This window comes from Numenius arquata, chromosome 4, assembly GCF_964106895.1.
Source record: "Numenius arquata chromosome 4, bNumArq3.hap1.1, whole genome shotgun sequence".
NCBI classification, from domain to species: Eukaryota; Metazoa; Chordata; class Aves; order Charadriiformes; family Scolopacidae; genus Numenius; species Numenius arquata.
This window is the reverse complement of record NC_133579.1, coordinates 46,488,204-46,501,159: the sequence shown is the minus strand read 5'-3', so window position 1 is coordinate 46,501,159 and position 12,956 is coordinate 46,488,204. Positions and strand designations below refer to the sequence as shown.

General features: G+C 39.0%; 1 protein-coding gene across 2 annotated transcripts in view; it reads left to right on the top strand.

Moving 5' to 3' along the window:
• Nucleotides 1-12,956, top strand: part of CTNND2 (catenin delta 2) — a 543,425-nt gene that overhangs the window by 499,497 nt on the left and 30,972 nt on the right. For both annotated transcript variants that reach the window (XM_074146739.1, XM_074146740.1), the window contains 2 exons: nt 4,928-5,138; nt 8,492-8,576. In XM_074146739.1, the coding sequence (XP_074002840.1) occupies nt 4,928-5,138; nt 8,492-8,576 (296 nt within the window). The remainder of the gene's footprint in view (nt 1-4,927; nt 5,139-8,491; nt 8,577-12,956) is intronic.

The window sequence follows — 12,956 nt, the reverse complement described above, 5'->3', positions numbered from 1 at the left end:
GCATTTTGCTATTTTGATATTGTCTAGCTACAAGATGTGAATTAATGGGTGTCTTTGAGGGGAAAAAATGGTGATGTATTACTTTTATTAGAACAAGCTCTACCTCTAGGACAGGGTTCTGAGTTTGAATTAATATCCATTTGAGGTTTCTTGTGTTTTCAGTAGGTTAATTTTCCTAGTCTTGTTCTCTCAAACTAGGAACCATGCCATAACTATTTAATAAATGTGCCATTGTTTCAAAGTCATTTTTCAGAGATGAGTGAAAATGGAAATGAAGTCAATGGGGTTACACCGGCAGTGAATTTGTCTCAAGGCAATAGTAGGAAAATATTTCTGGAAATCGAACCTTATCTGTGATAATTTTGCTCCTGATAAATCTACTAGAAGAATAGTTTACTCTACAGTTTGCTCTGAAGGCAAAATCTTTCTTAGGACATCTATCAGTTTGATCCTATGAAGGAAAAAGTTTTCTGAATTGAATAACAAAGCCATGTACTAAGGTGCTAATGAGACTTTACCATGCAAAGGAAAACATGTTAAATCTGCATTGTTGAAATGTTTAATAAGCAAACCTTATCATCTTACAGTCAAAGACTTAGTGTATGGTGATAGGTGAATCCTACTCTCAATATAAAAGAGTGATAAAAGTCTTACCTTAGAAAAGTAACTTCAAAACGTATAGTGTCAGAAAAATGCAGTCCCAAACACCTACAGGACAACCCTTTTCCTATGACATTGCCCCCAGATTATGACTATTTAATGTCTGTCTTCCTTTCTTTATGAATGAAATGGAACAAATAAATATTACTTCTTTTTTCCTTGTCAAACTGGTGGCCATGTTTAATCATATTATGTAAATCCTTTTTAAAAGCATCAAATCAGTTTTTGGTCTTGCAATTTGTAATGTTGCTCAAATAAAAAAAAAACCCAAATTATTTGTAGATAAAAGCAGTTCTGTATGAACCCTAACAAAAATTAACAATGCTATTTATTTTTAATATCATTCTCACACACATCCTCCTCTCTTCCCAGGACCTTAATCAGTTCTTACTTCCGTAGCTTAAGGAGACTTGAGCTGCAAGTTGAAATCGCCAGCCTTCCTCCTAGTAGCGCTAGATGAAACTTTGCTAACATTACAAGACTAATTTCTATTTCTATGCTGCAGTCTACTTTCAGAAGAGGTTCTTAACATTGGAAAAAAAAAATCATTCTAAATGCAAAGACTCTGCAGATCATAATATATACTAATGCAAAATTCAAGGATCACATGTGTTGTCAGCTGTGTTGGGCTGGTGTAGCAGCATCTGTGCTTTCATTGGCATTACTAGACATTTGCACCACTCCAAACTAGAGTAGGATTTCTTCTATAGTTAATGCTAAAAAACATGACTCTTCTTTCCTTCATGCCTATTGTACAGCAGCAGGAACATAACTGAGACAAGAGAAGTTAACTGATTATTTTTTTTTCTGTGAATATAATGCAGTAATTTATTAACTATGTATAGTTTCAGAAAACACATTCGGAATGCAAACGTTTCTGTGGAATGTTTTCTACAGTATAAAGAATAATCCTTAACTTTTAACTTTCATTAGTTAAATCTATGTTAAAGCAAATTTACTACTTTTTCAATATAAGTTTGTATGTTTTGAATTAAATTAAATAAATGATGCATTTTTATGGCAAAGTCGGGGGGTTCTCATCCCAAACATATTTTCAAATAGCTAAGAAAGTATTCAAAGTACTCAAATCACAGAAAATATGTTAACAGTTACACTTGTTAGATTTTAAGGTTTTAGGAGATGTAAAGATTTTAAGAGATTTATTAACTTTTAAGACCACGTAAACAATGGCTTAGATGGACCCTGTAGCCCAGCCACTCCCCTTTTCTTCCGGCTGGTGTGCCACCTTTTTCTGGTGAACCTCTGGAAGGACAGTTTGAGCCGTGATGCCTGCCTCTGTGGTCGGCTGCTATACCCACATGTGTGAGCAGCTCTGTTGGAGGTGGCAGTTCTGGCTTTCACTGCACCTTGGGATCAGGGCAGAGAGGAGGAAGCCTGTCTCCCCTGCAGGCAGCACATGGGAGGACTAGGGACCTGTCATTATCATTAGAGGTTCTGATGGGGGGGGGTGTCTTCAAAGTGGACACCAGATTGCATGGCTGCCACAGCTGCAATATGCTGACTAGATTTTAAGTCTACAAAATGTACGTTGTGAGTCTTCTGGCACTTTCTATCCAAAGGCTAAATGTCATTCAATTCTTAGGGGAAAAAAAAAAAACCAACACAAAACTGCCCAGAATATATTTTAGTTTAAATATGCAACAGATTAAGAATTGAATAGAGCTGGAATTACTACAGCCACTCAGAATAAGGGACACTGTACTGTCCCGCTGTTGCACATTATTTATAAAAAATCTAGTTTACTGTTTTGAAGTGTCTGTTACTGATTTGATCTTCTCATGCCTAACTTAGGTGTGTGCACAACAGAAACATTAGAACTGTTGAGTATCAACATGTCCAGAATGCTTATACCGTGTTTGACTGTGTTTATTTTAGTTTTCCCACTGAGCTTTTCCTGATAGTTCCAAAGCCTTTATTTCTTGTAAGAAGCATCTTGTGTGTCTAGGCATGTGTACTGGCATGGATACTATTGCCTGGAATACTAGGCCAGTTTGAGGAAAGAATTCTGCTTTGGGCAGCTATCCAGATTTCCATATGCCCAGTGCTAAGGGACAGAGTCTTTGGCTGCTAATGGAAAAATCACTGACATCTGGTTCCACCAGAGGTCTGAGGTGGTGAGACGCTCCGTTGCACTTTAAGTGAAGTACGAAAGGAAGAAGGAACATTGGTCTGTTCTGGGTGTGTGTACAGGGTAAAGCAGAAGGTCTCACTGATCTGGTTTATCTAGTTGTACTTACTCCTGACCCATGGCAGACACTGCACTAGCAGGGTAAAAGCTACAGCAAATCATGGTTTATTTTATTTTTTTGATACACAAGCTTAATTTATTATATGCTACAGACTGAAGTAATCGCTGTAAATGATAAGCAACTATTAATGTGTTCCTGTTAGAACAAACAGATACAGATGTACATAGCATTTCAGGCTGTTCTTGAACAGTGTTTCATATATGTGTAGGGGAAAAAAAGATTTTCCCTTTGCTCAAACAAACCATTTCTGAAAGAGAAAGTGGTGTTAAAATCTGTACTGCATCTGATACTAATAATATTGCTGAAAAGCTAATAATGAAAATGACCAATTAAATATTAAGTGCAAAGAAATAAAAATGTTTGAGAACAAGATTTCAGTTTGTATTGCAGCACACTGGTGAGATTCAAATCCTACTGTACACATTTTGTTGATCATGTTATGCTTTTTATAATCAGTATTTTTACGTGATATAGAGTGAGTAGTTTCTAAGATCTCACATTACCACAAAATCTATTTGATAACCTTTAAGTTTAACATTTCAATACAGAGGTTTTAGTTTTTATCTGTACGATGAATATTCTGTTCCAAATGATTGGCTGTATTTCTACCACAGCAGGCAAAATTGTGAGAAATAAAAATAGTGTAACATTTTATAGTTAGAAGATGTGATTTTCCTCTTACCTCTGCTTTCAAATACGGACACACACAACTGAACCTATGAATTCAGAAATAAGATTTTTAATAAGTACTCATAAATAGTAATTGATCAGAACTGTTTTAATTTATCAAAAATAACTGATTAAATTATCATATTATATACAATAATCATACCTGATTATTTCATTCATAAAATGTGATGTAGATTAGATTACTAATTATATTTATTTTTCCCAATTTTCCTGTCCTTTTCATCCTGTGTGATACACTCTCATGGTGATTGCTGTATGCAAATTCCTAGCACAGCTGCACTGGAGGTGATTCGGGGTTGTTTCACTGACCTCAGCAACAACTCCATCAAGTTCTCACCCTCTCTGATCTTGTCTTCATCACGCTGAAGGACTGAGCTGCCATTTTACCATAATAGTGACCCTCTGGAACTGGTGTGAGGCTTCTCCTATGTCTGTGCCAGTGCTAATCCCACCATACATTTATATATATTTGTAGTGTGTATAAATATATAAATTCTCAGAAGCTGCTCTTATGTTATTTTCACAAGCACTACATGACTTTCAGGCACAATTTTGCCAAAAAAAAATCTTTATTCGTTTAAACATGAAAAAATTTATAATAATCAACAGAACTTAATTTTTAACGTCTTCAGTTCAATGGAACCATTTTTTAAGCTATCAGACAGGAATAGATGTCAGAAAGGCTTCCTTTCTGGTCGGTACCATGCATACACCTAAGGATGTGTAGAAGAGTGCAATGTCATCTCTTAGCACTGAATTAGCAATAGTCATAGAAACACTACTAAACCCAGTTAAATTACTGTATGTAGTATAGAATTATCCTTGCTCAATGAAGCTGGTCCTTCAGAGAACACTTTTTCACAAATAATAACAATGTCATTGGGTTTGCATTCACTGTAGTGTTTTTAACAACTGGTGCTCATTTTATTTGTAGTAACTTGAGTTATGAGTTGTGTGATGGGAGATGAGGACTTGATAAGCTCTGTAAATTGTGGTATTCAGGTTACCTTTATACATATACTTGACCTGTACTGTCATCATTTCATTCTCATAAGGGCATGAGGTAGCCCATATCTGAAGTCTCCAACTGGTGTAATATGGAAATACTAAAAGTCCCCAATGTGTGAAATGCTTGAACATGCAATTGTATAAATGTGGCTTGCTCCAAAGTAGTATCAGTAGCCAATTAGATCACATGCAATGATGCAAATGGTGCTAATAGTCTTGCGTGTTTTCCCTGTACTTCTTCTCCATCACCCTTTATTACTGTATCTTCTGAATTCTCCCTTCATTTTCTTTCAACAAAGGCAAGTATGCCATGAGGGATCTGGTCCACCGACTGCCAGGCGCTAACAACAGCAACAGCTCAGCGAGCAAGGCCATGTCTGATGACACCGTTACTGCCATTTGCTGCACTCTGCATGAAGTCATCACTAAAAACATGGAGAATGCCAAGGCCTTACGAGACGCAGGCGGCATTGAGAAACTGGTTGGCATATCTAAGAGTAAAGGAGACAAGTATGTTTTGCAAATCACCTTGCACCTTTTTTAACATCTCCAGTAGTTATTACTAGTCCTGAATGTGTTTCCCTCTTCTGTGCAATTGTGAGTTGAATTCTTTAGTTTCATCAGAAATCATATGTCCAGTGTGAAAGGTGACAAGAAACAGAGAATACCAACAGCAAAAGTTTCTGCTGTGGTTTATTTTTGATGTACCATCAGCAGTGCATGGAGTGCACTGCATGTGCAGTTTAGGGAAGAGTGATTACCTACAGTAACCACTACCTCTAAGCACTTCCAGAAGATCCTGATTAACATTAGGGACCAGAGCTGTTGGATTGCACCCTGCAGAAGGGGTGACGTGCAGGTGGAGGGATCGTGTGAGAGGAAGGGACCTCACTGTAGCTCTGTTACTGCTCCTCTTGCTCTGGGAATGAAGAATGTAAAGTCACTGTCCCTCTTCACAGCACCCTTTTCCCTGCCACTGGCTTGGTGGTAGGGTGGGGCATAGCAGAAAAATGGATCCATGGATTTTCCCAACACCATGCTTCTGAGGGAGCATTAGGATACCCGCAGGCTACTTTGTGAGGCACCAGAACATGCAAAAAACTTACACAAACTGTGACATTTTCCAAGCAGCTATGGTTTCATCTTGTCTGTTTTACTATGTACACACTCTTCATGAAGAGTTCACTCTTTATCCTTCTTTTGCCTAAAACAGATAGCCTGGTTCTCATATTTGTCAACCTGCAGAAGTATAGTGCAATGGGACTATGACAGTTTGAAAACAAAAAGCCTTCACTGTAGTGTACAAAACCCATCAGTCCACCTACTTGAAGCTGTCATCACACAGCCTACTGCAGCATCAGAGCTCTAAAAGAGCCCCACAAAGCCAGGCCACAACCTGAAGGAAAGATTTATGCACCCTACATTTGGTATGAGAACTTATGCTCGCCTATGTGATTGGAGCATTGCCAATATACTTTAATCACATTTCTTTTCCTCTATTGTCACCCTTTCCTTTTCATACCAAATTCATTATTGAAACATTCTTACATTCTAATTGTAAAGGGTAAAAAGTACTAGTGTAACAAAGTATGTGATTCCAGTTGTGGGAGCTCCCTGTGCTCTGCCGATTTATTTGCATTTACATTTTTATTATTATTAAATCTATATCAAATATACTGATATTGCAAGCAGGTTCATATTAATTTCTCTTAAGGTGAATGTTTCTTTCCTCAGAATAATGCATTTGTCTACCTGTTCATTATCTGGTAGAGGTTATTAATACCTGTTGTCTGCAATTTTCCAAGTATCACGGGCAGTTTTAGGAGGATCCAAGGGTATAATTCCCTAAGTGTTCCTCATAACTGTGAAAGACATATCTATGTTGAATGAAAGTATTTAGTCCAGGTAGTGTTCAGTAATTCCAAAATGCCCTCCCAAATCATGATATGTATCACTTCTTTCAAGTACTTTGAGTTGCAGTCCTATGTTATTACTGTTACAGGTTACACAGTTCTAGAACGAGAAAACCTGTCAACTCATAGTGCTATAAATGTCCATCTTAAGTGAAAGTTCAATTTTTCAGCTCTCAGAAATGTTAGTATTGTGCACCATTACTTTGGTTTGGTTTCTTATAGGTAATCCACTGTTTAAAAATCAGAATTGCTGGTTGTTAGAGTGATAGCAAATTCTGATGTGCTCACTTTAATACGGTAGAACACTTCAGTATGAGTTCGTCTTGTCCAGTATGAAGAGTCTGCTTCTACAAGTGCAGGATACCAGCTTGGCCATGCATCCTGCTATGTATCAGTGCCAAGAGTGTGGGGCTGGCCCCGCTAGCCTTTGGAACATGCCCAGGGCTTGAGTGCTTTCCCTCTGTGACGGCACAAGAGAACTGGTGTTCAGAAGGTCATATTGGCCAAGCCCATATTGGCTTTCCATAGTTCCTGTTTCTCCTCAGTACCCACAGCAAGGATGGTGCAGTTACTTTCCTGGTTGCTCCATGCTACCAGCACCCAACTAGCCAGTACAGGTGGGAGTATAATAAAAACAATTATGCTTGAAAAGGTTTATCAAATTCCAGTTTATTCACCAATTACTCACCTACTGCTGTACTCTGGGCAAGAAATGGAAGAAAAGGAGAAAAAAAGCACCAAATAAATTACTAGGAAAATACTGTATAAGTTATTTGAATCAGTTGTGTCATGAACATTGCTTCACCAGCTCGAGTGTCAGCCTACCAGTAGTCCTTCTCAGAGGTGACAGGATGCACCAGAGCATGACCCCTGAGAAGATTTCCTGCCCAAACCAGTAACATATGCTGCTGGTTTTCTGGTTTCTCTTTGGTTTTGCAATCCATGTGCTTTTTCTGAGTAAAACACGAATCACCTCAGTGACTGCCCCAGACTCCATCAGTCCTCACTCTAAACTTTGGCCTTTTCAAGGTTTTCTAGCACTCTGCTGCTTTACATGTGTTATTGGTACAGCACAGTGTATGCTTCCTCAATGGGCTGGATTATCTTCCCAGTCCTTTTCTATTTGAACCTTCTTCACTGAGCTGAATAGACACTGATTAAATTTTTTTTTAGATTTTTTTTAAAGTTACCTATCCCAAGAGGAATATATGACTCCCAACTGATCATTACAATGGTTTAGAACTCCTTTCAAAACCTTTCTGAAGAAAAAGTCCATGTGAAGTTGGTTTTCAACATGACATTACATTGCCATCATTAAAGGGTAATGGTGTGAGTAAGACACAAGTCCTAATTTAGATTCCTAATGAAATTTGCCCTGACTTTTTATAAATAGTCTTATTTCTGCATCTTGGCTCTTCACTTCAAAAACAGTGCTCATCACCCATCTACAGTGGGTTTTTTGGCCACCACTAAGAGGCTCTTAATGTGTTGAGCCACACTGTATGAGTTGAAGTTTGGCGGCTTACGGAGAAAGAGTCTCTGGCTCTAACTTCTTGTCCTTTATGCCAAAAGTTGTAGCCAGGACATCTTCTTAGATGTACATAATCCAGTTGGGTCCTCAACAATTTTGCCAGTTGCTGCCTCTCCCATTCCTCCTCTTATGCTCTCAGCATGAATCCTTGTTCTCAGTGTGCTAAGGAACACACATTGTGCTCCTCACTGAATTATTAGTGCTACAGAAATAGCATGTATTGCCCTTGCTTAAAAACACACTGGTCTCCAAGATGCCAGCCAAAGATCTTGTGGTACATTTAAAACACAACTTTAATTGTGGGTTTAAATCCATGGCAGTGCATTTGAAAATTGGGATGAATGGAGTCCGGTAATTAACAGTCTCTTTCTCACTCTTTCTTTCTCTCTCTCTCCCTTTTTAATATATGTGTGTAACAGGCATTCGCCAAAAGTGGTGAAAGCAGCATCTCAGGTCCTCAATAGTATGTGGCAGTACAGAGACCTGAGAAGTCTCTACAAGAAGGTAAGGCTTGGGTTTTTTCTAGATTTGTCATCTTTCATATGGTTACCCAAATTTGGGGGCTGAGAGACTTTAGACCAAAACATTTATATGAACTGGAAATTCACCTAGAGTTTAAAATTTCAGATACTTGCAGCTATGGGTTTTTCCCTTTTTTCTACTTTTAACATGGAAATACCTTTTGATTATAATTATAATTTTGATTGAATTATGTGTGGTGGCGAAAAGGGGATGTGAATTTGATTTTCAAAAGAATTCGTACAGAAAGTGCTGGATCTGACAGCCCTGGAGAGTGAAGTTCTCTGTTCATAGAACAAGCCTGTGCAAGCTCTCCTACTGTACCGTACCTTCTTACACCTCCCCGCCATGTCCTGAAGAGATTACCAGATTTCCAGCCCTTCAGCTCCCAAATTTCCTCATGAGTTTGTAAACAAGAGTATCTGAAGGAGTGGTGCTTATGGACCAGTTACATGTGGAGCTGCGCTGAAACTTGATAGCTTCACTTCCAATCGGCTGCTAGACAGCAGGATCATATGCTTGGTTTTCAGTCTATGGAGTCTATAGTACCATACCATTCCCACAGGCCTGCTAATCTCTTAAAAATGAATCACAATACGGTAATACGATCCTGTGAAACAACATCCAATATAGCTTTTAAAACATAAGTGTCTACTTCGTAAATGACAGTAATTCTTGCTGAATATTTCCAAATTTAATTATACTCCATGCGAGTATCAGCCTGCAGACTTAGTTCTCAGAGGTCTTCTTGCTACATGGAATTTCACAGCTGATCTAATTGATACTTGTATTTGTAATCTCAGCAAAGAGAGCTAAGACTTCATATGGCACAAAAGTTCAAGTCCTAGTTAAGAATGAGGCGTAAGAATTGTGAAATAGGAAAGGTTCACAGCAGCGTAGTCTGTGCTGTGTATGCATTTTGCACAAGCAAAGAACTTAGTCATGCACCAAATCTCAAACTAGCAGAAGCTGACCTTCTGTTTGAAATGCCTTTTGCATGCCTCAGCCCTGCTTGTGTCAAGTCTGAGGAGTAAGGAAGGTGATTATTGAGTCTCTCCCATTGTTCACTTCCAGTATTTTCAGTCATCCTTGGCAGCCCTAGGGATACCATATGCGAAGACGTTCCAAGTAACGAGCTGGTACTCAACTGTCCCATTAAGAGGTGGGAACAAACATGAGCTGGAGTAGGCTTTTCTTGACGCAAGGCAGTAACAGACTGGGAGTGTGCATAGCCTGACTTCTGTGCGTGTGGGTGGCTGTACTCTAGAGCCTGAACCTTATGGCACCGTAATCTCTTTGAGGTTCTTACAACGTCTGGCTCATTTCCAACCTTCTGTTTGTATATATATGCTGTGATGGAAAAGCAATTTCTGGGGTTGCTCCATGCATGAGGTAGTCTATATGCTGTATGGCTTCTGAGTATACTGCTATCTAAAGGACATTCTGTCGGTTGCCAGTATGAATGCCTGGTAATGCACTTACACACTAAGCATGCTTGGGTACTAAGTACCTTGAATGCTTAAAAGAACACTTTCTGTGGCCACAAATACATACCTGTGGTATGGAAATTAGGGCAGGATAGCCTTTGAGGTAGCTTCCAGGACACTCGTTACATATACTGATAAGCATTGTATAAATACAATTACTTTTAATCAAAATGTTCAGATATCTCATTTAAGATACTCCTGTTTGTTAAAAAACATACAGTAATCTTTAATATTTAAAGTTCATAATATTTATTGAACTTGCCAATAGTAGACTGACTGTTATGCTGGCTGAGTTTCACCACTCTTGGGAAGATAGTGGTTTTATGATAGGAAAATTAGAAAAAGTTTGCGGTATACTAGTATTCAGCTAGTTATGTCATATAAAGACACTAGGTCAATGCAATCTTTATTTTGTCCCATTAAAACATATATGCTAGTAAAAACAAGTAATCATACAGTAGACAGTATATGATCAACACTTTGCAGTATCTTGCACTTACACAGCCTTTTTTGAAGTGCAGGTAAATCCCATTGCATAACCATCAGCAATTTCTTCCTGTGTACTGAAGTATCTATACAATTACTTTCAAAGAATTGGTGGCCTACAGAGAAGCACAATTTTGTATTGTAATACAAGGAAATTACAAGCATCACATCACATTTAAGAAAAAGCAGCAGTACTTACCTTACTGTTTGAGAGAAAGCATAACCAGATAGTTTGAATTGTGGTATATTTTAGAGCTACGTGTTTACAGTAGAGTAAGTAAGGAGGGGTAAAAAGAATAGAAGGATTATCCTTTGTATTAACGAGGAAAGAAGGCAATATATATTTACTGCTGATATGGTAATAGTCGATATATTTAGTCTGAATATGACTGTATCAGCAAAAACATGAAAACCTCATTCACTTTGCTAATTTTGCCCAACATGATAGGAATCATCCCCTAGCTGGCAGAATATAAACCACACTGACAGAAAGCCCATCCAGAGCTGGGGATTGGTGTGGTCACCTAGTGAATTGCCACACCGGTGAAGGCCCAAAAGCCAAGAAGTTCGTAGGCACAATTTCCCACTTGCAGCGCTGCCCGATGAACTGGCTGTGAAGTGGCGAGAAGCGCAGGAGTCAGAAACAAGTCCCCCACCTGCTGCCAGTAGCAGGGCTGCCCTGAGCAGGGTATACGCAATGCTTCCTGCAAGCTCCATCCCATCGTGGGTGAGCAAGCTCTTCAGCTTTAACCAAGGCTAGAACATTAATGTACCTATGTAGTGAAACCTAAATTAAGCAGCCTCTAGGGACACTGTCTGAATCAGCTATTGCATGAAAAATAGCCCAAATTTAACAGATTTCAGGGTGCCAGCTTCAGCTATGTTGCTTACGAAGAACAGTAGTGTGCACAAATTTCATTGTGTCGCTCAGTGTCTGACAGATACTGCCTGTTTCTCTGGTCTGTTCAAAGTCAAAAACTGCAGCAGCAACTGCCGCAACTCAGTTAACTTCACTGACCAAATCAAGCAATATACCCTGTCTCAAGGTCATAGTATATCTGGCTAAGAATACAAACAGTATCTTTTGACAACACAAAAATTTAAGGTCCTATCCATCTTTTTTATCCTGAAAAACGCAAAATTATTCCACAAGTCAGTGAGGGAGAAAGTATAGAAAATTAGATCTGGTAAGCCAAGTTAAACTAGTGATATAACCGTTTCTGGAAAAAGAGTTTTGGGCTAGCCCATGTGCTGTGTTTAAAAAGAAAGGCAGAGCAGATGGACTGAACAAACCCTGCAAGCAGCGTAGCTCCAACAGTCCAGAGCTCAGAGTTCTGGTACCCAGGAACTTCTCTGCAATGTGCTGATCCTGCACCTGGTGAAAGCAATGAGAAGACCCTATTGATTTCATACGTCCTTTCTGTAAGGCCTCAAAAGCAAGAGATGGAACTTTTGCAGCAAATTGAACTTTACTGGGGAGACAGGCTAAGCAGGCTGCAGCATCTGCTGTGTCCTGCGATTCCCAAGATCCTATGGAAAATAAGGATTGAAGGTTTGTGGTTATCTTCTGTTCAGCTTGCTGGAGCAGAAACATTATGCCCATTTATTAATAGCTAGTACAACAGGAGTTGCACTCTTTGAACTGTTGGTTTCTCCTTTCAAATAGCTTTATATTCTCTAGAAGGCATGCTCAGGTGGAGACTAGCTTTTCTGGTGCAGGAGAATGATGGGTAGATTTCTAACTTTTTACAGGTTGAGCTGCAACTCAAGGAAGAGAAGGGGGCATTGGCTTTCTTGTCTTAGTTTCCACTTGGAGAGCTCTGGGAGTCCACGATACTTTATGCACTGTGTTTGCAGAGCTATGTCACATCCTGTACCCTCCACTGCCAGGTTCTGTCTGTGCACTAATATTTCCAGTTCATAGCTATGTTGTGGCTGTGGTGGGACACGTAGACTTGTTAGGCTGGGCTGGCATGGAAAAGGCACAGAAAGTAAATCATCAGCATTCAGATCTGTGAGTGAGGTGACAAGTGTTTACAACCCGTGGTAGGCTTGTGCCTAAAATGAAAAAGAAGATTTCACTCCCTGTTTTAGTTATTTTGGCACTATCCTAACGCAGTCCAACGACAAAAGGATGTAAAATGCATAAATGTTTCCAGTCCTAAAACTACAGAAAAAAAAGAACTTGACAGACCAAGTGGAAGCAACGACTTTAGTTTGGAAGTGAAGGAGTTGTCAGCCATCCCAGAAGTTTAACTTGCAAGTACTTCATCATGGAAAAGTTCACAGGAAATACTGCTCAGTTTGCTGAGCAATAACTGAAACAGAAATCTAATTTGAAATAAAAATCTCACCAGGATGAAAACAAGGTTCAGGTTAGTTCCCATATGAA